Source organism: Suillus subalutaceus (assembly GCF_016647625.1).
Source record: "Suillus subalutaceus strain FC151 chromosome Unknown DFJ58scaffold_81, whole genome shotgun sequence".
In the NCBI taxonomy this organism is placed as follows: Eukaryota; Fungi; Basidiomycota; class Agaricomycetes; order Boletales; family Suillaceae; genus Suillus; species Suillus subalutaceus.
In genome coordinates, this window is record NW_024540330.1 from 161,417 (window position 1) to 184,136 (window position 22,720).

Below are 22,720 nucleotides of genomic sequence, written 5' to 3' on the forward strand. Positions count from 1 at the left end.
GGAATCGCTGTATAACGAGAGCGGGGGCGAGGTGAATGCGTTTGTTTGGTACTGAAAGGAAGTATTAGTTGGATGAAAGGAGGGAGTATCACATCATCTTTCAAGTGAATGAATGAGTATTATCTCGCAGCCAATTTCGACAAGAACAAATAAAACAAAAGTGTATGGTGTTACTGAATAGAACAGGGACGGGCGAGATTGGGGATGCGGGTGACAAGGAACGCACATCAACAGCGTAGCAACCACAGATGAAAACCGGATGAACGAACTTAAGCACCTCTCATCAACGAGTCATCCTGCTCCGAGGACCGGGGAGGCCGACGATAGCGAAGCCGAGCGGGTAGCGCAGTTTGGAGTGCAATGCTGTTGGCGCAGGAAGTGTTGTGTGAGACAGGCTGAAGTATATGCAAATACAGATCGAACCACAAACGACTACACATTCAGGTCGGACATCCCCCCAATGATGATGGCCAGGCTGCACCATGTATACCTGGTAAGGCCATTCATGATAGGTACCTCCTCAGGCTGATCCATCTGGGGCTCTGAAGTTGACACAGGGAAGAGAAATCGGGGAGAATGAAATTGTCTGTGTCTATGAACGCGTTTACTAGTATGATGCGTTCAAGATTATGCTTCTCTGGCTGAGGTAGTATACAAAGCAAAGTTGTGCGAAGACGAGGGTTCGCTAGCGGCTACAAGCAACTCGGCCCGATAGAAAAACAAAACACGCCCAAATCTGCGCTTGGCCTTTCCAATTGGATGGGGTACCGAGAGTCGAGACACTTGCACGGTGGCCGTAGAATGAAATCTTCGAGTCAGACGCTCAATGTCCGATGGCTGGTAGCGTATGTATTACTCAGCACATTTCATTTCCACACAAAAATGACGCCGGCGGTAGTGTACCGTGGATATCCACCCTGGAGAAATTGGGGGTCAGTTATCTACCGGTGAGTATGGTGGATATCCACCGCCGGCAAAACCGGCCCGGCGGATCCGGGCCTATCCGGGCGCTGCAAAATTTTCAATCCATGGCGTTCGCGAAATTTGCGTTCATTCACCAGTATCAAGTCAATATGTATCATATAACATCTATTCCATGTCCCAATCTGCCTCTGTCAAGACCCTCTCTTGCACAATGGTGCTTGCCGGTGGAAGAACGACAGTGCTTCTCGGCGCTGCAGGTGCCAAATCTTTACTACTATCAGCCAGCACGTCGACTAGTTTCCTGGAATTGAGATTGATGATACTGGCAGCATCGAAATCTTCACCGTCGAAAGAATCAACTTTACTTGAGCCATCTTCTGCTATATCCTTGGGGTCAGCAGTAACATCTGAGTCTGACCTAGGGATTCCTTGGCCATAGCGATCCGAACACGATCCCGTAGCGTTAAATCGATTTTGTCCAGTTTTCCGCATTGCAATGCATGTCCGAATACTCGGGTCTTCCAGCGAGGTGCAGCCCAGGTTGTGGCGCATCCATATTCAGCTCCAGAACACCGAACAATCATCTTCTTGGGATTACTTTTGAGGTACGTGTTGACAGAGAGAAGATCCATCAGAGGATCAACTTTTGCACCACCTTTTCCCTTCGCAGATTTATGTTCGGCATCTGTGTATAGGTGCATGACAGACACGTCGGACTCGACAATCTTGATCTTTTTCTTCTTCGATGCCTTGGCTTTTTTGATTGGGGAGCTCACAAGCTCTATGTCCGGATCGTCATTTGACTGATGCAAATACTTTGGTAACTGTATGGTGCGTCAGTGATGAGTTTTTCTGAGGTGCGAAGTAAATGTAATTCACAGCTTTTCCAGCGGCAAGAATGACACTTTGCGCAGCTTCGAGGATGCCATGCACCCACTTCTCGAGGATGATGTCACCTGGACATTTTTCGATCCATGTTTCCAAAACATCCACTATGGCCTCTGTTTCTGGTCCTTGCTCTACAAGTTTCAGGCCATTGACGCGATTACCAAAACCTCGGTTGACAGCACCAGCCTCGCCAATGTCTATAGTCCATTCAGCATCTGGGCTGAAGTCGGAGAACTTGTACTTGGATTCTGTTGCCGGTGGAACAGGAATGTCCGTTGGCAGTGCCTTGAGACATTGTCGCAGCTCAACTAGTTGATCTTTGAGGTGTTGCTGCATGAAAGTTTTGTGGATCACGAATCACGAAGCTTGGCTGGGGGGATGAATGACTTGAAGTTCACACTATTCCATTCAATTTTCACGTCGATGTTCGACCAAACAAACATTGCTTGACATTCCACCAACTAAGTAGGCTTGTAGATTCGCAGTGTTCGATAATTAAGAGTATCTAGTACTATTTAGCGTAACCCTGCGCATGTATACTGTTATTTGAGTTATTCACATAATCCACCCTATCAATTTTGACCTCGAGTTATCCACCTAGTTATTCACGTGAATAACTGGGTGGATATCCACGCAGGTGGATAACTCGGTGGATTTCCACGGTACACTAGCCGGCGGCATCTCACACGCACGGACATCACTTGGCGCGTCATTTATCCGACTTCAAGTATCTGCATGTTTCTCAAGTCATCGGTTACCAGTCTGGTTGGTTGCCCACATTCTGTTCTGTCTGGTCTGCCTAGGGGAGACAAGAGATAAACCAAACTCACGCAAACCGCCCTTCCCAAGAAGGCCCCACCCACTACATGTCTTGAAAGCATCAAAGACTCCCCAATATTCTAGGCTCAAACAAGTACACGGCAAAGACGTGCCCCGAAGCAGAACGATGCGGGAGCACGTACCCCGTGGCATAATGCATATATAGATTGAGCACTGAGCCCTCATCAGCAACTTGAAACGAGCTGTGAGCACGTGAAGAAAGAAATGCCATAGTTACAATTTCCTGTGGTTCATCCTGGGGCGTACTTATTTTGACGCACCCTGAAAGTCGTTCAAAAGGTTAGCTGACAGTTCATCCCAGTCCAGTCCCAATCTAAATTTCTACAGGTCCTACTAGTACTCTTGTGCGGCTTCGGTGTTTATTTTTGTGTCCTACATTCATGTTTATGCACGACGCACACTAGACGCAGCCCATATGTTGCACCTACTGTAAACTTTCGTACCCTCCGTATCGTGGGTTCTCGTCCATTCCGATCAGGTGATGAGTCGGATCTCTTCTCTATTTCTGATGTTCAAGGTCACTTTGGGATTGCGTGGGATGAAGTTCTCCTGGGTATTTATGTGTGTCACTGGACAGTGCGTGTACATTCCATGCTTTATATCAGTTGGTAAGTAGCCAGAACGAAGGACATACATTTATTGTGAACGGCCTCTACAGGGCTTATACAACAGTTACCAGAGAAATGTCAATCCAAGGCAAATCCAAGGGTGAGGTTCACCCTAGTCAACCCTACTCAAACCATTTTGAAGACAATCGTTCCTCCTGCAGCTTCAAACGAAAATATCATATTTCCGGCAGACTAATTGATAGACGAAAGCGATGCATGATGATACAGCAACGGACCGTCCCCACGGTATCCATCACTAAACCCCACCTCGTCCGCGGCGGATGAATTGAATCGGTGCAAATCCTGACACGATGACATATTTAATGATACACAGAAACTGGCACAGATGCCCACATCTCTCAGCTGGACTGTAGATTCGCTATGGCTGAGCTCCCTGCGGATACCAGCGCCTTGATGTCAGCAATACTGGAGGGTATTTTATATGGTGAGTATCGCAATGGGTTTGTCCGTCCTATGCTCACCAAGCTAGGCCCACCTCTCCAGGTTTTTCAATCCTCCTGTTTATTGGCACCATCTGGTTTTTGACATACAAGCGTCGAATGCAGGACGTCAATCGCCCAATCGCTGTGGTGGCCGTCCTGCTATTGTTAGTGAGCACTGTGGTTAGATTCTTGCTTATTACTTAGTATGGTGTCGTCGGCTAACAATTTCCAAGCACATGGTCGTGGGCATCGTTCGTGTCGAAAATGGGCTGGTGAAGTATCGCGATACGTGGCCAGGTGGGCCAGTAGCATTCTTCGAAGACGTTACAGAAGAGACATATGTGATCAAGCACGGATTATACGTTTTCCAAACTGTACTTGCTGATGCGGTGATGGTGCGTTCTTATTTAAATCTGCGTTCAAAACCCTGTGGGCTTATATGAATGCCTTGTCTGGCACAAGGTTTATCGCTGCTATGTTCTTTGGAAATCCGTCCGGGTGATCATCCTACCAATTTTGCTGTGGTGTAGCATCATAGGTCAGCTTGCCATAATACTCTGGAAGTTGTGTGCTCTGATACTGCCTCGTAGTGACTGGCGTTCGTGCGGTCTACGGTAATTCGCAAGCCGCTAGTGATCCTGGAAACGTCTTCGCCACCGACGTTGATAAATGGATCATGGCTTTCGTCGTTTCGACTCTTGTAACTAATTTGGTCTGTTCAGGTAAGCACGTTTCCGCGATCCCGGTGTCGAGGCTCTGAAAGTGTCCAGGACTACTGGTGTATCGCTGTCTGGAAGATTGAACGTCGTGTCTTTAAATTGCGCACTTCGAAGGGCACTGTGATGGCAATTGTACGCGCGCTTGTGGATGCCGCTGCTTTGTACTCTGTGATGCTGTTCTCCTTTCTTTTCTGTTTCATCACCGCGAACAATGGAGAATCTGTTTTGTCGGACATCGTGATTCCGCCGTTTACCTCTTTCATGGGAAACAACGCTGACATCTGATTGACTAGGTTGTACCTATCATATCGATCACCTTCTACATGGTGCTTATTCGCATCACGATCAATTTTCGACATCGCCCCTCGACTGCCACTACTAGACGAACAATTGAGGAGATGGAACAGGGAAACGTGCGGCAATATCCTATGATGCCTGTGGAGGTCCACATATCCCAATTTACTCAGGACGACAGCGCCTCATCTTACAATGTCGGGAATAAAGACCGACCATCAACAGGGATTGCGCAAAAGAGTTAAAAGGATATTTTGTACTTGACATGTAGTCAATATGAAACGATTGGTATGAATGCCCTACTATTAGCTACTATGTTTCCTCTGGACATTAATATTTAATATTTAACCTATCTGCCATGGTGGCGCATTCGAGCTAGGGTTGACAGGGTGGGCACCGTTCGAATATCGTAAGACTCGAAGCGAATTCATGTCACACTGGTGGGCGAAGATAGATCTTGACGTGGAAAAGGGATCTAGATGGGGAATCAGGTGAAAACAACATTCCATGACATCACATGCGCAGAAAACCTCATGACAAGCGATGATGACTACTAGCGACTGTTCAATTGGCCACACCTGCCATACATGCGATGCGTAGCAACCCGCCTATAAGGTGGTCGTGTGTCATAATGCTTCAAATTCGGCCGGCGGGAACGGCGGACTGATGGGGGCACGCCTAACATCAGGGCATTCGCGACTTCAGAGATTAGAAGGGATACCGGGGGGGTCCCATAGATTAGAAAGTATTGTCATACATAGGGTATCATCCACAATGGACACAAATTGGAATAAAATAAAGCTTCAAGTTTCAACCTCGCGGAGGAACGCCAAGTCGATACTTTGGGATGCTACAAGGCTCAGGAAAGCGCTGCTGAACTTATCGGGGCGCGTCATAAGCCGCAACTACCATCGTCGCGCCGTGACAAACGGGGAAGTTGTACAGGAGTGCCTGGGAGTGACTGGTGCCGGTGAATCGTGAACCTGGGATATGCTATTACTAGTAGCGGAGGTTTTGATCCTATCTTTAGTGACACACCAGAGACATGGTAGCCTATGGTAGCCCAGTAAGTAGGAGCCTAGATGTTTTTGAGCGCTTGACCATTGGTTAACCGGCGTTCCAACTTCCCAGCGTACGTCGACAAGTGGCTTTGCATCAGTTACTCCGTCGCGCGTGCGTGTCAACCGACCTAAATATGCAAGGCAGCACTAGTTAATTTCCAAATTAACCGATCATTGCATCACTGCGTCCGCGTGGCCAAAATCAGCTCAATAGTTTGCAATTCTGGGGCTGTCAGAATGAGAAGGGTATTCAGCGCAGCTGGGAAAGGTAAACACAAAGAAGGTTATATAGTGCTGCCGCCTCCGCGTTTCCCATGCACCTACCCCCTAATAACACCCACGCACACCTCAACCTTCACTCCAACCCCTCTCACTCCATCACCCACAAACGCGCCCCTAACCCTCTCACATGCCCACCGCGTAAACTTCAATATCTCCTCATCGCGCAACGAAGACGGGACATGTGGTGAGAGCGTGATTATCAACTGCGGTTCCGGTCCTCTTGGCGCATCGGAAAAAGGTGATGAGGAGTCAGAGGGTGAGAGAGTAGACCGTGGCGCAGACGGGAACGCCGGCGAGAAGGCAGACCGTGGCGCAGACTGTAACCCAGAAGACCTCATCTCCCCCTGTCCAGGCGGACAAACCTGCCATACATGTGGAGCAGGAAGACTCGTGACATGTTCGTGTCGCTCGATTTCGCGGACGACACGCCAGAAGGATTCCATTTTGGATTCTAAGGTGTTTGTGCCTTTTGCGCCTGCACCCATGCCTTTCGTGCCTATACTGCCCACGCTGCCGAACGACGCTGCAGGTGCAGTCTGCAACAACACACCACCTAGGACTATACACGCTACGTATGCGACGTGCGTGGTAATAATAACTTGGAGAGTTGCCAGTGAAAGGTCGAAGGGTGTGTAGTGTGTGCTGCGTGGAGAGTTAGCGTAGGTTATGTCATCGAGCAAGGTTATTTGAAGGTGGGTCGTTGGGCAAGATGTGTTGCGAGTGGGGAGAAAGGTCGTGGCAAGAATGAATGAAGTCGAGCGACAAAATTACTCACACATTCAAAACCATCTCACCCCCCAGGATCGCTACACAAAACAGAATCGGAGGAAGAGCGTATGGGTTCCTCAGTATTCTCTCCCATGGCGCTTGCGCTTGTCCTCTTCCTGGGACTGAGAACGATGGAGGGAGTCGGGAGCGCTGGAATAGAGAGAGTGGGGATGGGAGGTGAATGTGTTTGTTCGTTACTGGTGGGAGGTGTTAGTTGGGGTTTAAAGAGGAAGACAGAGAATGGAGACAAAGGAGGTAGAGGGAAGGGTGCGCGTCAGAATGAGGATGCAATCAGTGTTCAGACAAATGCTATGAACATCATTGCGCACCCAACCAGAAGGACAAATAAACCGAATGGAAAGCGAACGAACTGGGGCTACAGACGAATCGAAACGACACTCGGACAATACAAGAACCACAGAAAGCACACACCTCTAACCAACACATCATGGTGCTCGAATACAATGGAAGTAGCAAGGAGTGAGAAGAGGACGATGATCACAAGACCGAGGGGGTAACGCAGGCTGATGTCGTCGGCGTAGATCCCCCGCACAAGAAGCAGAACAAGAAGCAGAACAATGGAAGGCCACAATCAAAACCAAACCCCAAAAAGAAACACGAAATCCATCAGCTTCGCCAAAGCAAACAAGAGAAGAGAAGAGAAGACGCACCCCAACATCTCAGGTCTCTCATCCCCCCAATGATGATGATGTCCATCATTCCCCATCTCACCTGCGCCGTGCAGACCCAGGCCTCGCGTGATACCCCCAGTTGCGTTCAGTGATACATTGAAAGCTAGCGTTAGTGCAGCGGAGGGAGGGGAGGGGGAAGGGGAAGGGCGCCCGTGCCCATGTCCGTGTCCCGCAGAAAGGAGAACATGTTCGACAGCTTCTTTGGCTACGTATACGCCTGCGAACATGAGGTAGACACATTGGGCGAAGAGGAGGGTTGTTTGTGTGCGTGCTGGGCTGGGTAGGGTGTTAGTTTAGGGCAGCAACGTGGGATGGTAGAGAGGGTAAAGGATGTGTGTGGGGGAAATATAGATACATGCGCACTTGCGCAAACGACGCGGCGATATATGCGTGGAGACGACTGAAGAACAAAACTCACCCAAAACCACTCTTGCTTCTCCCAAGAAGAGGCCCGCCCACCGCGATTCCAAACGCGTCGAACACGACCCAATACCCTAGGCCTGTACAAGCCAACGACCCGATAGCCTGTCCGCGCACCCAGAGCAACCCGCCCAAGCAGAATTGCAGTATGCATGCAACTCGCGCCAAAAGACCGTCTTTGCTTAGATTCAAAGAGAAATAAGGCGATGGAGAGGGTGCAGGGGATGCTGAGCTGGAACGAGAGCTTGTGCCTGCTGTGAGGTCGACGTTGCCAGAGCTTGCGCTCTCTCCACCTTGGATGTTGCTCACCGGACTCCACGGGGACATTGGAGCAGGGGTAGGAGCCGTATGCAACTCCTCAGGTTTTGCTTCCGGTTGTGACTGACGAGCGGGATCAAGGAAAGAAAAGAAGTTATGAGAGAGTGAATGTTTATGATGATGACCTCTACGTGCTGTCACGCCAGCTGGGACTGCACCTGTAGAATTTGACTTGGGCATAGAGCCCGAGGAGCCGAATGAAAAAGAAGCTGTACGGTCATGCCCGATCTGAAGGGGCTCGCTTTGAGATGCGGGTATATGAAGGTCGATTTGGGATTGTAAATTGTTATTTGGGGCAGATTCGACGTCTGAAGGGAGATCTTCAGAGATGGTTGCGTGCGGGCGGGGAAAGAATAGCGATAAGTTGCGAGAATGCATTCGACTGTGTCTTCGTCCGTGTCCTCTGAGTCCTTCTGCGGCGTCGTCAACCTGACCCGGTTCAAACGGATGAAGTGGAACATGGAACGTATTCGCGAGCGGGGATGACACGGGTGGCATGAATGGACCCGAGGATATGCTTCGTACCCGAGCATGTGATGCACGGAAGGGCGAGGTAGGCGGTGAGTTTAGAGAAATGCTAGGTGGACGTCTTACTGTTGGTGGACGCGCTGGTATTCCTGGACCAAGCTGTGGTAGTCCACTGGCAAGCCTAGCAGGCGCCGCTGTCAACGTAGGCGCCGTCGTTGGCTCATTGTCTGGAATAAGAACAAACGTGTCACCGTCGTCTAAGTCTTCCTTGCTAGACTTTCGGCGGTGCATGCCTGCACTGCTAAAGTAATTATGATTCTAAAGAGAGTGGAATGGAGAAGGAGCGGCTTAATGGTCGTCGTTTAATTTTACGTCCTAGGTCACTTGCTTATTTGGACTTGCAGTGACATCCTTTACATCAACCACCATCCGACGTCAACGATAATTAATGCCAGGCAGTCAACATCGATGAATAAAATCATGTAACATCAGTCCCGCAACTAGAGTGCGACCACCACGGTACGACACTCCCACTCCGGAGTCCGAAGTAATAATCATGATGTGATTAAGCGTCATGCTGGTAAGTCTGTTATGTCCCTTACAAGCATGCCAGTGGCCACTGGGTGATGTGACCCTCAAGTCCACTGATACCTTGGTCGAGGATAAACCAAAGGCATTGAAGACACCTACTCAGTGAGCATCATGATGTGATACGTTACATCTCTCGCTTGCAGGGGCATTGTTTTTATAAGTGACACGCTTCCTCATAGCTTATGATGTATTAACATCATATAAATTCACCGTTGGATGCGCAATGCGCGCTCTACTGTCAACTTGTCGCACTGGTTCCAACTCGAACAAAATGAAGGCTGAACAATTTTACGTGAATGCCCTTCACGGTCCTCCATACCCGATACGTCTTCCCTGGTGCGTTCAACGCGCTCCCATGTGAGTCGGGAAAGTTCATGCATACTTATAATACTGACTCGAATCGCGTATATAGCTGATGACTCGGCAACTTTCCAGCCATCTCGGACTCGGTGCGACGTCAACGTTTTCCGCCCCTCGTAACGGCACCCACCTAATGAATATGCTTTGGTCCCTCTTGCACTTCGTAGTAAGGCTAAACACCCTTAATACCCGTGTCCATTCCACCGCTCCACATGTTCCTCAACGACTCACGACCGAAGTCGGTCTATTATACCTGGACTCAGATGCATAGCTTCTTTGTGCTGATGGGTGGTTTCATGCTTTATGCGAACCAGAAACCTTACCACAAACTGCAGCCTGACGAGATACTGAAGCTGATACGTGCCGGTATATCGATGCCCCTTCCCTAACGGAAAAGCAGATATATGACAAGAGCAAAGGCAATGCGACATCGAAAGAATTGATCATGCTTCAGGTGGCCTGGTTTATTATGCAGCTCATCACCCGCGCGATCTATCACCTCGAACCACCCAGCTCGAAGTGAGGACACTCGCTTATGCGGCTCTTAATTTTCTACCTTATGAAACAAGCCTCTCAATGTGCAATGTCCACATCCAGTGTACTGGAAGTCGACCGAGTCAAGGCCAGAGGATCACATAGACAAGTATGTAGTATGCCCTCTAACAATTATACTGCTACTGATTATGTCTGTCTTAGTGTCGGTGAAGGTGACGAACTTGCTTGGCTTGGGATCTTGGCTCCAGTCTTCCGCCCGACTTTAGAACTGGTAAGCTATCCTGAGATTCCTACATCTCGAAAGCTCCGAGTTCCAACATTTGATGGCAGCATCGATCTCGAAGTTTCGGACAAGATAGTTCTTCAGCTTGCCGCATTGCTTATGGCAACTATATTTGGCGGCATCCATTGTATGGCTTGGTTTTTTGGCTTCCCCACATACCAGGAACAGGTATTATGGTGCATGAGTGCCGTTGCTATAACTTGCACACTCTGGCTTAGTATCCTCACTGCATGCCTCGTTTTCTTCATGAACACCCACGTTTTCTTCCTGAACGCACCATGTGGAATGGTTGTGGCTATGCATTGTGACATGCCATGTTGTACGTCGCAGCACGTGCCACCCTCTTGGTACTCATGTTCACCACTTTACGCAATCTTCCTCCTGACGCATACAAGGCGGTGTCGTGGACTAGTTTGGTGCTGCACTTATAATTCTTGATCATGGTACTTGTGATACACTTTTGTATGTAACGATATTCAGATGCGGCATTAATATTCTTGTGGTTGACAATAGCATGACGCGATCACATGACCTGCACGTTTGGCGTGACGTGAACCGAACAAACTCTACGGGCCAAGACTACCAAGTCTTGCTCATCACCATGGACGGCAGAAAAATAGGGCTGTTTGGTAAGCTGCGGCTGATGAAATGGACAACTGATGAACAGGTAGCAGCATTACCAATCGATGAGGAGACTATTACAATTGAACGCGACCCGACGTGCAGTCACGGTGTTTGTCTGTATTACCCAGAGAACTCTGCGTCCCTTGACGTGGAGTCCTGGACCATCGATGAGACTTTCTGATTCCTGGAAGCTGACACGTCAAAGCCGCCTTGCCGACAGTTTTATCTAGAAAAGGATCGGTATCATTCTCAGCAAGTTGTATTTTAGCATGGCATCAAACCCACTATACTTTGGCTGACGGAGTATACGTTGAAGCGGCGCAGACTCAGACGCCGCCGAGGAGCCGATTCCTCAACCAAGCACATGGCTCAAATTTCTCGATGCTGTACCGTGCATGCGTTGTTATAGCCTCTCCGCTCGTGTCCCACTGCGTCCAAAGAAAATGACGAGGAAGACCAGTAAGATGAAGATAAGAACGAAGAGGACGAGGTCAGTCTCCCCTTTGTTTATTTTCGTTACTACTGACCATGAACACCAACACGCGCAAATGGACCCCCGACTAGGACGCGCAGCACCCACCCCCATCCTCCTCTCCTATTCACATCACACCCCAAGTCAAACCACATCTTACACCTGCAAGAGCCTCCGACCTCTGGGCTTATTCATGATGCCGCAAGTATTACACCCATAATCAAGCATTTATATCGGCCTGGGTTCCAAGAGTGTGTCGAGCCGAAGTGACGCATCGGGGTGTTTGGGGTGCGGGATGTGAAGTGAAGACAAGGAGAAGGTAGTGGTGGGATTCTGGAGGCCACGGGTGAGTGACGAGGAGAGGAGTATGAGTATGAGTGTGGCCAGTACGTACGGACGGACACCATGTTCCCTCGCTAGGGTTGATTATCGTTGTGCATCCTCGCACATATTAGACGTCAGATTTCTAGCACCGATACGTGACTATTAAGGGACGTGACCTCAATCTCTACCCCAACCCCCCTCACTCCATCACCTACAAACGCCCCCTCACATGCCCACCGCGTGAACTTCAATACCTCGTCATAGCGCAACGAAGACGGGATATGTGGTGAGAGCGTGATTATCAACTGCGGTTCCGGCCCTCTTGGCACATCGGAAAAGGGGGATGAGAAGTCAGAAGGTGAGAGAGCAGATCGTAGTGCGGACGGGAACGCCGACGAGAAGGCAGACTGGCGCAGACCGTAACTCAGAAGACTGTCCAGGCGGACACACCTGCCACACATGCGGAGCAGGAAGACTCGTGACATGTTCGTGTCGCTCGGTTTCGCGGACGACGCGCCAGAAGGATTCCATTTTGGATTTTAGGGTGTTTGTGCCTTTTGCGCATATACCCACGCCTTTCGTGCCTATACAACCCCCACAGCCGAGCGACGCTGCAGGTGCAGTCTGCAACAATACACCACCTAGGACTATGCATGCTACGTATGCGACGTGCGTGGTGATGATGAGGAGAGTTGCTGAAGAAATGTCGAAGGGTGTGTGGTGTGCGCTACGTGGTGTGCGCTGCGTGGAGAGTTAGCATAGGTTATGTCATCGAGCAAGATTATTTGAAGGTAGGTCGTTGGGCAAGAATGAGTGAAGAGAAAGGTCGTCGCAAGAATGAATGAAGTCGAGCAACAAAAGCCCTCCAAGAACAAGTACTCACACATCCAAAACCATCTCACCCCCCAAAATCGCCACATAAAATAGAATCAGAGGAAGAGCGGATGGGTTCCTCAGTATTCTCTTCCATGGCGCTTGCGCTCGTCCTCTTCCTGGGACTGAGAACGATCAATGATGTCGGGAGCGCCGGCAGAGAGGGTGGGGATGAGAGGTGAATGTGTTTGTTCGTTACTGGTGGGAGGTGTTAGTTGAGGTTTAAGGAGGGAATAAGGGAGATGGAAGGGGGAGAGGGAAAGGTGCGCGTCAGAATGAGTATGCAATCAGTGTTCAGAACAACAATCTACTATGAACATCATTGCGCACCCAACCAGAAGGACAAATAAACTGAATGAACAGCGAACGAAATGGGGCTGACAAAACTTGGACAAAACAAAAACCACATGAAAAGAGGGACGAACGAAAACACAGACCTCTAACCAATACATCGTGGTGCCCGAACACAACATAAGTGGCGAGGAGGGAGAGGAGGACAATGATAACAAGAACGTGGGGGTATTGCAGTCCTTCGCAGTCTGATGTCGTTGACGTAGATCCCCTGCACAAGAAGCAGATCAAGAATCAGAACAATGGAAGACCAAAATCAAAACCCAAACAGAAACACGAAATCCATCAGCTCCACCAAACCAAACAAGAAAAGAGAAGACGCACCCCAACATTTTGATCAGGTCTCTCGTCCCAATAATGATGCATGATGATTGGCCACGTATATACGCTTGTAAACGTGAGGTAAACACGTTGGACGTAGGAAGAGGGGCGTTGTGCGGGGGGTTATAATTAGTTCAGGACCATAACATTGATTGGGGGTGGGTAGAGGGTGGAGTGGGCTGGCCCGGGATAGGGTAGGGTAGGGGGTTGCCAATATAGTAATTAGTCAAGGGCAGTAACGTTAATTGAGGGCATGGGGTGAACATGTGGGAAACATGCATATATGTATGCGCACTTGCTGAAGAATAAAACCGCCCAAACCACCCTTGCTATCCATTGTCAACTTCGAACGTGAAGTACCTTGGCCTGGACAACGAACCGTATCAACTGAACTCGATCCACATTTCTTTGACCGTAGGCTGATAGAAGAAAGTATGGAGAACCGGCGCGATCCGGGGTATGATTGCATTGTGGTTGGTGCCGAAGTATCCGCGGCTTTACTGAACTTAGCGTGTAGGGCGGAAGACTTGCCAGACGATTTAACACCCTTTATCACTCGAACAACTCAGGACCACATTAGTGGAGGTGCGTTTGGCGATGTCTGGAAATGCAATTACAATGCAAACAGTGGTATTTCAACCTTCGTAAGTCCATGTTTTAGATGGGCCTGTGCTGGCTTACGCTGATCGATCGATTGGTACTTGTATAAGGTTGCGGTCAAGTCATTCAGATTTCCCCAGAGTTATGATTTGGAGCGAATCAACAGGGTAAGTGACGCGCGCCGGGAGAACCGGATGAGTATATTATGTAACTCTTGAATGCTATCCAGAAAATCAGCCGAGAAATTGGCATTTTGAAGATTCTACGCCATGACAACATTGTACCGTTGTTGGGTACAGCGACAGGATTTGGACGAATGCCAGAGTCGCGCTGCTTAGTAACTCCGTGGATTCCAAACGGCACCTTGATTGCCTACCTAGCATCCAACCACGATGATCTCACAATGCTGGACCGTTCACGTATGGTGAGTAAAATTCTCATCACACCTTTCACTTCTCAAGACTCACTCGAAGTTGCAAGGTAAAGGATGTCAGCGCTGGACTGTGTTATTGTTAGTTTCATATATCTTCTGAAGACGTTTGGAAACGAGTGGTGACTTACCTTTGGTGCAGTGCACTCTGTACACATCGTGCACGGGGATATAACAGGGGTGAACTCGGAGCTGCTACTAGGCATTCTTGACAACTAATTTCGAACCTGCAGGCGAATATACTAATTGACGAGGGGGGGCGTGCAAGGTTGATCGATTTTGGTCTTTCCACCATTGTCCGACCCCTTCTCGGCCAGTCGCAATTGGCTGCGACATCTATAAACCCAGGCGCAATCCGCTATGCAGCACCAGAGCTCGTCGTGTCAGAAGATGTCCGTGGCCTGCCTCTGGAAAAAACTGATATATACTCTTTTGGTTGTGTCATGCTTCAAGTGAGTCAGTAGTTTTGTCACGAAATGTTTGCCCGAGGACTCATTAAACAGATTCTCTCTGGTCGGCACCCTTGGTCCGAGATCATCTCTGAAAGACCTGAATTGCGTATCGTTGTTATGATATACGAAGGTCACGGACCACAGCGCCCCGACGGCCATCCTGCAATAACAGACTCAGATTGGGACATTATACAAAGGTGTCTGTTACGCAAGCCCAAACTTCGACCTTCAGCAAACAAAGTACTCGATTTACGTAAGTCCACCGTTCTCTTTTACGACGCATCCAGGAGTGCTAACCACTCCCCTTCAGTTTGCCCACGTACGAGGCCACCAAACTTCGTTATCTTCGGCGAGATGGGCGTCGGCAAGAGCTCATTGGTAAATCTCATTGCTGGGGACCAACTTGCCGAGTCCTCGTCCGGCGCTCAGTCCTGTACATTCGAAACAACCGAGTATCCCATCACATTTTCGGATTGCCAGCTTAATGTAAATCTATTTGATACAGTAAGTGGGCGCAATGAATCTCAGCGTGTGGGTATTCTGATCCAAAAACAATCTAGGTGGGCTTGGACAGCCCCACTATGAATAACGCGGGGTATTTAGATGCCCTGGTGAAGGCACATGAGCTCATCATCTCGCTGAAGAACCGAGGAGGTATACATGGCTTGCTTTTCTGCATCAAGGCTGGCAGAGTGTCGAACACCATGCAACAGAACTACAGATTATTCTTCGAGTTCCTATGTCAGGAACAAGTGCCCCTCGCTCTGGTCATCACCAATCTTGAGAATGAGGAGAATATGGACGACTGGTGGACGAGGAACAGGGCACATATCGAAAATTCGGGCATTGTCCCCGTCACGCATGTCTGCATCACAACCATTAAGGGCTACCAAAACGCATACGAAGTCAGATACTTCGAATCCAGGAAAAAGGTGCTAAATATGCTTAAGGAACTTGGAGGTCGTGACACGTGCTTGGTAGACGTGAATGATAGGTTTGCACGGATGTCTAAGAGGCTGCGGGAGTTTTTGATTCCAGGCAGGGGGTTCCGGTCAGGGGCGAATCGCGATAAGATGGTATAGATGCTTACGCAGACGCGATGCATCTTCTTCGAAGGATTGACGCGGGTGAGGAGAACTGGTAACTCGCCTAATTTACAGAACGTCACCATTAATATTGGCCATTGAGTACTACCTAGTACGAGGCTCTGTTAGTGTTGATCACTCTACTCGTACATGTAAACGTCTAACACCTGAGTTCAACATTAGAAAATTTCTGACGCACGTTCATACCCGGATCCTGAACAGCTTCGTTTGCTGGTCTTGACATTCTAGTCTCTCCTAGGCAGACCTTAGACCACTGTTTCCCAGCTAGAGCCCAAACCACCGCACTGGATAAGCCAGTAGTGGAATCGATTGATTCCAACCGCTGATGCTGTTTGTTATGGGTCGCGGAAATTTCTGGTGCCACAAGGTTTTACTGTGGCTGAGTAACTCAGAGTAAGCAACGAGTCAGACCCAGTTGTGGATCACCTTCGCCAACTACAATAGTTATCGACTTCCTGATTTCGCCATTACATGGAGAGTATAGTTAAAAGGTCGTTTTCGAAAAATTTGAACTGAACAGTCGAGAACTACTCATACCCATGCCTCTCGTGCCTATACCACTCACACAGCTGAACGACGCTGCAGGTGCAGTCTGCAACAACACACCGCCTAGGACTTTACACGCGCGATGTGCGTGGTGATTGACTTGGAGAGTTGCGAGAGAGAGGTCGAAGGGTGTGTGGTGTGTGCTGCGTGGAGAGTTAGCGTAGGTCAAGTCATCGAGTAAGATTATTTGAAGGTAGGTCGTGGGTAAGGAGTGTTGCGAATGAGAAAGGTCATGGCAAGAATGAATGAAGTCGAGCGACAAAAGCCGTCGTCGAACAAAAACAAGAACAAGTGTTCACACATTCAAAACCATCTCAACCCCCCAAAATCGTCACACAAAACAGAATCGGAGGAAGAGTGTATGGGTTCCTCAGTATTCTCTCCCATGATACTTGCACTTGTCCTCTTCCTGGGACTGAGAACGATGTATGGAGTCGGGAGCGCTGGAATAGAGGGAGCGGGAACGGGAGGTGAATATTCGTTACTGGTGGGAGGTGTTAGTTGGGATTTAAGGAGGGACCAAAGGAGATGGAAGGGGGAGAGGGAAGGGTGCGCGTCAGAATGAGTATGTAATCAGTGTTCAGACACAACTACTATGCTATGAACATCATTGCGCACCCAACCAGAAGGACAAATAAACCGAATGAACAGCGAATGAAATGGGCAGATGAACTGAAATCGACATGAAACGTGGACTAACAAAAACACACACCTCTAACCAACACATCGTGGTGCTCGAACACAATGGAAGTAACGAGGAGCAAGAGGGCGATGATGATGAGACCGAGGGGGCGTCGCCGTCTAATGTCGTTGGCGTAGATCCCCAGCACAAGAAGCAGAACAATGCAAGACCAAAAACCAACATCATCCCCCCAAAAAGAAACACGAAATCCGTCAGCTTCACCAAATCAAATAAGAAAAGAGAAAACGCACCCAAACATCTCAGGTCTCTCATCCCCCCAATGATGATGATGACCATCATTCCCCATCTCACCTGCACCATGCAGACCCAGGCGGCCAGGCCTTGTGTAATACCCCCAGCTGCATTCAGTGATGCGCTCAAAGGCTCTAACGTTGATGCAGCGGAGGGAATCGATGGGAGGGAGCAGGGAAGGACACCTGTGCCCATGTCCGTGTCCCATGGGAAGCAGAATATGTATGTTCGACAGCTTCTTTGGCTGAGGAACAAAACTCACCCAAAACCACCCTATTGTTATTCTAAGAGTAGAATGGAGAAGGAGCGGCTTGATGCATGATGGTTGTCGTTTAATTTCAGGTGCCGAGCGCTGAGCGCCAAGTGCTTATTTGAACTTGCACATCCTTTAATACATCAACGTTTCAACCACTATCCGACATTACATAAAAACCAGGCAGTCACATCGACGAATAAAATCATGTAGTATCAGTCGAACTCTCAGCGCTGCAGCCACAACTAGAGTGTGACGACCACGGTTCCAACCTCGAGGCGTAGTGACTACTCGTGGCGTAGTTTCGACTTAAGTCCGAGGAATGCGTGGTGTCGATAGGTGCTTTGAATTTGTGTGTATCTGCCAATCCTGCATTTGAAATTTGAATTTGAAGCCTGGTATGACACCAACTAGATCATGCCGATCATTTCGATTGCCTTCTACATGGTGCTTATTCGCACCGCCATCCATAGAAATCACAGATACCTCTCGACTGTTAGGACGATCGTCGAGACGGAACAAGGCGATTGGCAGCAGCACACTATGAGGCCCCCGCAGGTCCATATATCGCAATTTATGCGCAGTGACAGTACTTCAGCGTACGGAATAGGGAATGAACACCAACCGTCAGGGAGGAGGTCACCTCCTTGGGTGTTGGCAAAGTCAAGGCCAACATCAGGACCGAATGTGAGGTAAATGACTAGAGCCTCTTAAGTGGAACATTCCAGTCCCGTCCCCCTTGCTGACGGTGATGCTACAAGCTGTAACTTCTCCAAGTCCTAATAACGAAGACTCGAGGATGGAAAAGAACTAACGCTTTCAATACCATCTCGCGCCTCAAAATCGCCATTCAAAACAGAATCGGAGGAAGAGCATAGGGGTTCTGCCTCATGGCTCTCGTCGACTTGATGGGAGTGACTTAGGTCGGACTGAGGAGGGAGTAGAAACTAATGGTGGTTTCGGAGGAAGAAGGAAGACATCAGGTCACGTGTCCGATTGTATCTTCTATATTCGTCAGGTTCCCAATCCATAAGCTGAATATATATATCAGCTCCCGCTCCCGCTATTCAAACAAAACTTACCTGGGCGGCTAGTGACTGCACCGAACGACCAACAGAACGGAGTGCGCATTATTTCGTCAAGCCATGTCATTTGGTGACTGATGAGGTGGGCTGAGCCCACGCACAGAGCCCAAGAATTCAGCAGCCCACTCAGCCTCGGCTACGCAATCTGCGCGGTACTACCTTTGGTAAGCGACGGTAATCAAGTTCACGTACGGTGCTCAGTTGACTTCCCGCAGCATTTAGAACGTCGTTCTAAATCTAAATCTATGTTCTAAAGTCCTTGTGCCGACGTGCGGCTGTCAAATGTCAGTGTTTTGCAAGTCCGCATGTCAAAAACACCTGGTTCTCAATGCGAGATAAAGGGGTATGGCGTGAATAGCTGTATCATAAAGTCTATTTTCAGGTGTTGATGTTTCCTAGCTTGCGCTTGTGGCCTGAATGCTAATTTGATATGATACAATTCTTCCCTCCTTTTATTCTAGAATCGAGCAGCACCCTTGTTAGCGGCGACCACACCGTGACAACCTGAGAAGAAGTTTAGCTTTCGCGACAAGTCGACTCGTAGCCGAAGGTGAAAACTTGAATGAGTTGTCTAAATCTCTCTGATACAATAATACTAGGTGGCCATGTGACGGCCGCGGCCATCACCAAGATTATACATTGTTGTCGATGTCAAGTTTGAGCCTGCTGCCAGTGACCCCCGAAACGCCCATAACCCACGCTGTACTACGGAGCTGTCGTCAAGATTCTGCAGAGGGCCTACTACTAAATTCACGATTACTTATGGTGGCCTCCAAAATTTTAGATTGCAACAAAAACACGAATAGCTGGCATGCCACAAGGGTGAGGTTGTTTGTTAAATGTCTACTTCTACTTCCCATGACTACGCTAATTATAATAAATCTTGACAATAGGTGATCAGAACCGACCGGCAACTTGAAAGTCCTACAAGCATGACAGCTTTGCTATCACGCCTTGGCGAATTCTTACTCCAGCACCATTCGTCAATTTTCATCTATATTTTTGGTAATCTCTGACATTCTCAAACAGCGATCTATCGGATTCCGCTAGGTATCGTGCGTCAGTTTTGGCCGACTCCTCAATTACCTTTTGGGCGATTTTTTCGTGCCAATTATCTAGCCACAGGGCGTCAGGCACAACTTTGCCGTCCTTAAACTCTCTTGAGGATTGCTGTACCCCCTGGATCAAGACACTCCTCTACATTTCCGCCCATTACTAGTACTAAGTTATACTAGTCATTTAGTAATGCCCGTTCCGTTCGTGTGCCACTCTGAAGTCGATGTTCTCATTATTGGTGCTAGCCCTGCTGGGCTCATGTGCGCAAAAGCTCTGGCAAATGCGAGAGTGAATGTTCGGATCGTTGATCAAACGTCAGTGGGTCGACCCCTTCCATTCCTGCTTTTAACTTGACTTTCCGTTAGGGCTTTCAAACTAACTACTGGCAAGGGCGATGGAATTTTACCTCGCACCACTGAAGTTTTTCAGGTGAAAATACTTGCTGATTGACTAAGACTCGGTATTAACAAGCTGGATATAGAGCTATGGACTTGCAGAGCGCCTTATAAAGGAGTCTTGCTAACTCCATCTAGCGGTACATTTTTCAAGATGGGCCTGCAGGATATATAGCTCATTGGATCTCAGTCCTTCTACAACCCTTCTTCCACCGGCGGTATTGAGGTTCGTAAATTCCGCTATCAACAAAGGATATTCACCGAGTTTCGCCATTAGCTTACCAGCAGAACACCAAGCGTGACAGCTCCGTCTGCAAGATACCCATTCGAGGTGTGTTCATAAATCGGACAGAAATGATATCAGCTGAATGCGATCAAGCTTACGCTCCATCAAGGAGCCATTCAAGACATTTTCGCAGATTCCATGATATCGCTCGGCGTCAAGGTTGAACGATCGACGATACCTACTTCGATAGAGCTCTCCAAGGACGAAAACGAATTGATGGATCCTGCATCATATCCAGTTCGCGTTGTGCTCCAAAGACTAGACAAATCCGAGGACGAACCACGGGAAGAAATTGTCCATGCTAAATTTGTTGTCGGTTGTGATGGTACGTTCCGAAGATGTCAATCTGGCCAATATACTCATTTTCCTTGATAGGTGCTCGTTCATGGGTCCGTAAACAAGTCGGTATTACGATGGATGGAGAACAGTCTGGTGAGAATGTTGATCATTTAGAATTCTCAGCAAGCTCAGTCTGAATCGATAGATTCCATCTGGGGCGTCGTGGACATGGTCACGCCTGACACCGACTTCCCGGATGTCAGGAATAAGGCCCTTGTACATTCCAACCATGGCTCAGTTATATTTATTCCTCGAGAACAAGATCGCATTCGCATTTATATACAATTAAAGGACAAAGATCTCATCGATCCAGTGACAGGCAGGGTAGACAAGGAGAAAATGGGTCCAGATCGGATTCTTGAAGTAAGCGGTATCCACTATATTATCAGCAGTCATTAATATTCTCCTTAGACTGCACAAAAATCCCTTGAACCTTACAAACTTATCCGGAAGAGTGAATTTTTGTGGTGGACATTATACAGCAGTATGCATCTTACTACTTGCTATGAATTCGTGTTTGTTGACATTTTCACTAAAGTTGGACAACGAGTAGCCTCAAAGTTTTCCATCAAAAATAGAGTATTCGTCGCTGGTGATGCTTGCCACACACACTTTCCGAAAGCAGGTAAGCGTCTTAAATCTAGCCCCTTCCCCGGTCTGGTTACAATGGAACTTCCAGGACAAGGGATGAATGCAAGTATAACGATAGCCATAATCTAGGTATGTCTTCTTTTCCTGTTGTCATGATCGAGCTAAATCGCTTTCTCAGCTTGGAAAATTGCCCGAGTTCTTCGTAGGTGGGCAGACATGCCCTTCTTTTGTCAACGGCAAGCTCTTGTGCAACTATTTGACTAGTTGCTCACGCCTCGCCGATAGTATGAATCAGAGCGCCGTAAATTCGCATTAGACCTGATCGCGTGGGATAAAATGTGGTCCACCCTTTTCTCTGGCAAGCCCTTGACTGAGGAGAACAGCGATGGGGTTTCGCCTGAAGATTTCACGAAGTGAGATTGTGCTGCCAACAGTCTTGTCCTTTTACTAATCCTGCGAGTTTGCAAGACTTTCCAAACAGACTTCACCAGTGGCATCGGGATACAATATCAACCTTCAGTTGCAGTAGATCACAGAAACCAGGAGTTGGCTAGTGGTCTCGTCCTCGGTAAATGCGTCCCTCCATGCAAATTCATGCGTGCAGCAGACGCATGGCCATTCGAGCTCCAGGACCTTCTTCCTTCGGATTTCCTCTTCAAATTACTTGTTTTTACTGTTGATTGCACCGATCCGCTTCAGCAAGCGAGGGTTGAGTCAATGGTCACGAACATGCAGAAACCCAAGAGCTTTCTGAACCGTTACGCGACGCATGGGAACTCACGATTCGGCATCGTCACGATCAGCAAAGACCGGAAGGAAACATTTAAGATCTTTCGGCTCCTCACGCTTCTTCGCTCTCATTGGTCAAAGTGAGTGCTTGCTCATCTGTGACGTGTGATAATATTGATTATGGTGGTTTTAGGGTGTTTATCGATGACACCGATCCCTCTGGTACCTTCGGGGGAGAAGGTTACTCATATTATGGACTGGGACCTGAGGGTGCTCTGGTTGCCGTTCGTCCTGATGGCTATGTTGGAGCCATCGCGCCACTGGATCACATTGGGGAACTTGATGCGTATTTCGCGTCTTTCATGAAGATTCCCGTCTAGAAACTAGTGGCGAGCACACACGACGGGAGAGAGCTAGTAGAACTCGTTATCGAGATGGGGATTCTAATAACACTTAAATCTCAGTATCATTGTAATGTGCCGGACATGAACAAGTCCGA

General features: G+C 48.5%; 9 protein-coding genes across 9 annotated transcripts; 5 read left to right on the forward strand and 4 right to left on the reverse strand.

The window, feature by feature from the left end:
• Positions 1-919: 919 nt before the first annotated feature.
• DFJ58DRAFT_796836 (uncharacterized protein) lies at positions 920-2,425 on the reverse strand. Its single transcript, XM_041390602.1, has 2 exons — positions 1,804-2,425; positions 920-1,748 (listed from the first exon to the last, which is right to left on the reverse strand). Exons 1-2 carry the CDS (start codon positions 2,146-2,148, stop codon positions 1,305-1,307), a joined length of 789 nt encoding a protein of 262 aa, XP_041242018.1. The 5' UTR covers positions 2,149-2,425; the 3' UTR covers positions 920-1,304.
• A 1,216-nt stretch (positions 2,426-3,641) lies between these two features.
• On the forward strand, positions 3,642-4,961 carry DFJ58DRAFT_729989 (uncharacterized protein; the record flags this gene model as incomplete). Its single annotated transcript, XM_041385816.1, has 7 exons — positions 3,642-3,705; positions 3,765-3,883; positions 3,937-4,098; positions 4,166-4,241; positions 4,294-4,415; positions 4,474-4,659; positions 4,716-4,961. The coding sequence occupies 7 exons, from the start codon at positions 3,642-3,644 to the stop codon at positions 4,959-4,961; spliced, it is 975 nt and encodes a 324-aa protein (XP_041242019.1).
• A 1,136-nt stretch (positions 4,962-6,097) lies between these two features.
• On the reverse strand, positions 6,098-9,093 carry DFJ58DRAFT_705167 (uncharacterized protein; the record flags this gene model as incomplete). The annotated part of the gene is made up of 7 exons (XM_041383705.1): positions 7,938-9,093; positions 7,499-7,795; positions 7,260-7,351; positions 6,835-7,024; positions 6,562-6,701; positions 6,393-6,510; positions 6,098-6,278 (listed from the first exon to the last, which is right to left on the reverse strand). Exons 1-7 carry the CDS (start codon positions 9,014-9,016, stop codon positions 6,098-6,100), a joined length of 2,097 nt encoding a protein of 698 aa, XP_041242020.1. The 5' UTR covers positions 9,017-9,093.
• A 1,131-nt stretch (positions 9,094-10,224) lies between these two features.
• On the forward strand, positions 10,225-10,947 carry DFJ58DRAFT_475484 (uncharacterized protein). The gene is made up of 2 exons (XM_041380561.1): positions 10,225-10,319; positions 10,373-10,947. The coding sequence occupies exon 2, from the start codon at positions 10,554-10,556 to the stop codon at positions 10,890-10,892; it is 339 nt and encodes a 112-aa protein (XP_041242021.1). The 5' UTR covers positions 10,225-10,319; positions 10,373-10,553; the 3' UTR covers positions 10,893-10,947.
• A 1,118-nt stretch (positions 10,948-12,065) lies between these two features.
• DFJ58DRAFT_475598 (uncharacterized protein) lies at positions 12,066-13,631 on the reverse strand. Its single transcript, XM_041380563.1, has 3 exons — positions 13,429-13,631; positions 13,185-13,286; positions 12,066-12,615 (listed from the first exon to the last, which is right to left on the reverse strand). The coding sequence occupies exons 1-3, from the start codon at positions 13,462-13,464 to the stop codon at positions 12,226-12,228; spliced, it is 528 nt and encodes a 175-aa protein (XP_041242022.1). The 5' UTR covers positions 13,465-13,631; the 3' UTR covers positions 12,066-12,225.
• A 13-nt stretch (positions 13,632-13,644) lies between these two features.
• On the forward strand, positions 13,645-14,740 carry DFJ58DRAFT_475618 (kinase-like domain-containing protein). Its single transcript, XM_041380564.1, has 6 exons — positions 13,645-13,876; positions 13,937-14,063; positions 14,130-14,186; positions 14,249-14,443; positions 14,500-14,629; positions 14,683-14,740. Exons 1-5 carry the CDS (start codon positions 13,854-13,856, stop codon positions 14,533-14,535), a joined length of 438 nt encoding a protein of 145 aa, XP_041242023.1. The 5' UTR covers positions 13,645-13,853; the 3' UTR covers positions 14,536-14,629; positions 14,683-14,740.
• A 138-nt stretch (positions 14,741-14,878) lies between these two features.
• On the forward strand, positions 14,879-16,065 carry DFJ58DRAFT_475554 (P-loop containing nucleoside triphosphate hydrolase protein). Its single transcript, XM_041380562.1, has 4 exons — positions 14,879-14,905; positions 14,953-15,154; positions 15,212-15,405; positions 15,462-16,065. The coding sequence occupies exons 2-4, from the start codon at positions 15,019-15,021 to the stop codon at positions 15,981-15,983; spliced, it is 852 nt and encodes a 283-aa protein (XP_041242024.1). The 5' UTR covers positions 14,879-14,905; positions 14,953-15,018; the 3' UTR covers positions 15,984-16,065.
• A 616-nt stretch (positions 16,066-16,681) lies between these two features.
• Positions 16,682-17,835, reverse strand: DFJ58DRAFT_475709 (uncharacterized protein). Its single transcript, XM_041380565.1, has 3 exons — positions 17,487-17,835; positions 17,266-17,354; positions 16,682-17,037 (listed from the first exon to the last, which is right to left on the reverse strand). The coding sequence occupies exons 1-3, from the start codon at positions 17,693-17,695 to the stop codon at positions 16,868-16,870; spliced, it is 468 nt and encodes a 155-aa protein (XP_041242025.1). The 5' UTR covers positions 17,696-17,835; the 3' UTR covers positions 16,682-16,867.
• Positions 17,836-20,070: 2,235 nt separating this feature from the next.
• On the forward strand, positions 20,071-22,601 carry DFJ58DRAFT_717120 (FAD binding domain-containing protein; the record flags this gene model as incomplete). Its single annotated transcript, XM_041384327.1, has 14 exons — positions 20,071-20,195; positions 20,247-20,310; positions 20,353-20,394; positions 20,554-20,607; positions 20,656-20,887; positions 20,938-20,994; positions 21,047-21,264; positions 21,313-21,385; positions 21,440-21,561; positions 21,600-21,621; positions 21,671-21,738; positions 21,778-21,905; positions 21,927-22,361; positions 22,415-22,601. The coding sequence occupies 14 exons, from the start codon at positions 20,071-20,073 to the stop codon at positions 22,599-22,601; spliced, it is 1,827 nt and encodes a 608-aa protein (XP_041242026.1).
• Positions 22,602-22,720: the final 119 nt, after the last annotated feature.

Coding starts and splice junctions, on each gene's coding strand:
- DFJ58DRAFT_796836 (XM_041390602.1), bottom strand. CDS start 2,148: ATGCAGCAACACCTCAAAGATCAACTAGTTGAGCTGCGACAATGTCTC. Junction 1,749..1,803: donor TTCTTGCCGCTGGAAAAGCT/GTGAATTACATT, acceptor CGCACCATACAG/TTACCAAAGTATTTGCATCA.
- DFJ58DRAFT_475484 (XM_041380561.1), top strand. CDS start 10,554: ATGGCAACTATATTTGGCGGCATCCATTGTATGGCTTGGTTTTTTGGC.
- DFJ58DRAFT_475598 (XM_041380563.1), bottom strand. CDS start 13,464: ATGCATCATTATTGGGACGAGAGACCTGATCAAAAT. Junction 13,287..13,428: donor ACGAGAGACCTGATCAAAAT/GTTGGGGTGCGT, acceptor CAACGACATCAG/ACTGCGAAGGACTGCAATAC. Junction 12,616..13,184: donor CCACGATGTATTGGTTAGAG/GTCTGTGTTTTC, acceptor CTCTCCACGCAG/CGCACACCACGTAGCGCACA.
- DFJ58DRAFT_475618 (XM_041380564.1), top strand. CDS start 13,854: ATGGAGAACCGGCGCGATCCGGG. Junction 13,877..13,936: donor GAGAACCGGCGCGATCCGGG/GTATGATTGCAT, acceptor CTTAGCGTGTAG/GGCGGAAGACTTGCCAGACG. Junction 14,187..14,248: donor ATTTGGAGCGAATCAACAGG/GTAAGTGACGCG, acceptor AATGCTATCCAG/AAAATCAGCCGAGAAATTGG.
- DFJ58DRAFT_475554 (XM_041380562.1), top strand. CDS start 15,019: ATGATATACGAAGGTCACGGACCACAGCGCCCCGACGGCCATCCTGCA. Junction 15,155..15,211: donor AAACAAAGTACTCGATTTAC/GTAAGTCCACCG, acceptor ACTCCCCTTCAG/TTTGCCCACGTACGAGGCCA. Junction 15,406..15,461: donor ATGTAAATCTATTTGATACA/GTAAGTGGGCGC, acceptor AAAACAATCTAG/GTGGGCTTGGACAGCCCCAC.
- DFJ58DRAFT_475709 (XM_041380565.1), bottom strand. CDS start 17,695: ATGGGACACGGACATGGGCACAGGTGTCCTTCCCTGCTCCCTCCCATC. Junction 17,355..17,486: donor GAGAGACCTGAGATGTTTGG/GTGCGTTTTCTC, acceptor CAACGACATTAG/ACGGCGACGCCCCCTCGGTC. Junction 17,038..17,265: donor CCACGATGTGTTGGTTAGAG/GTGTGTGTTTTT, acceptor ACCTCCCACCAG/TAACGAATATTCACCTCCCG.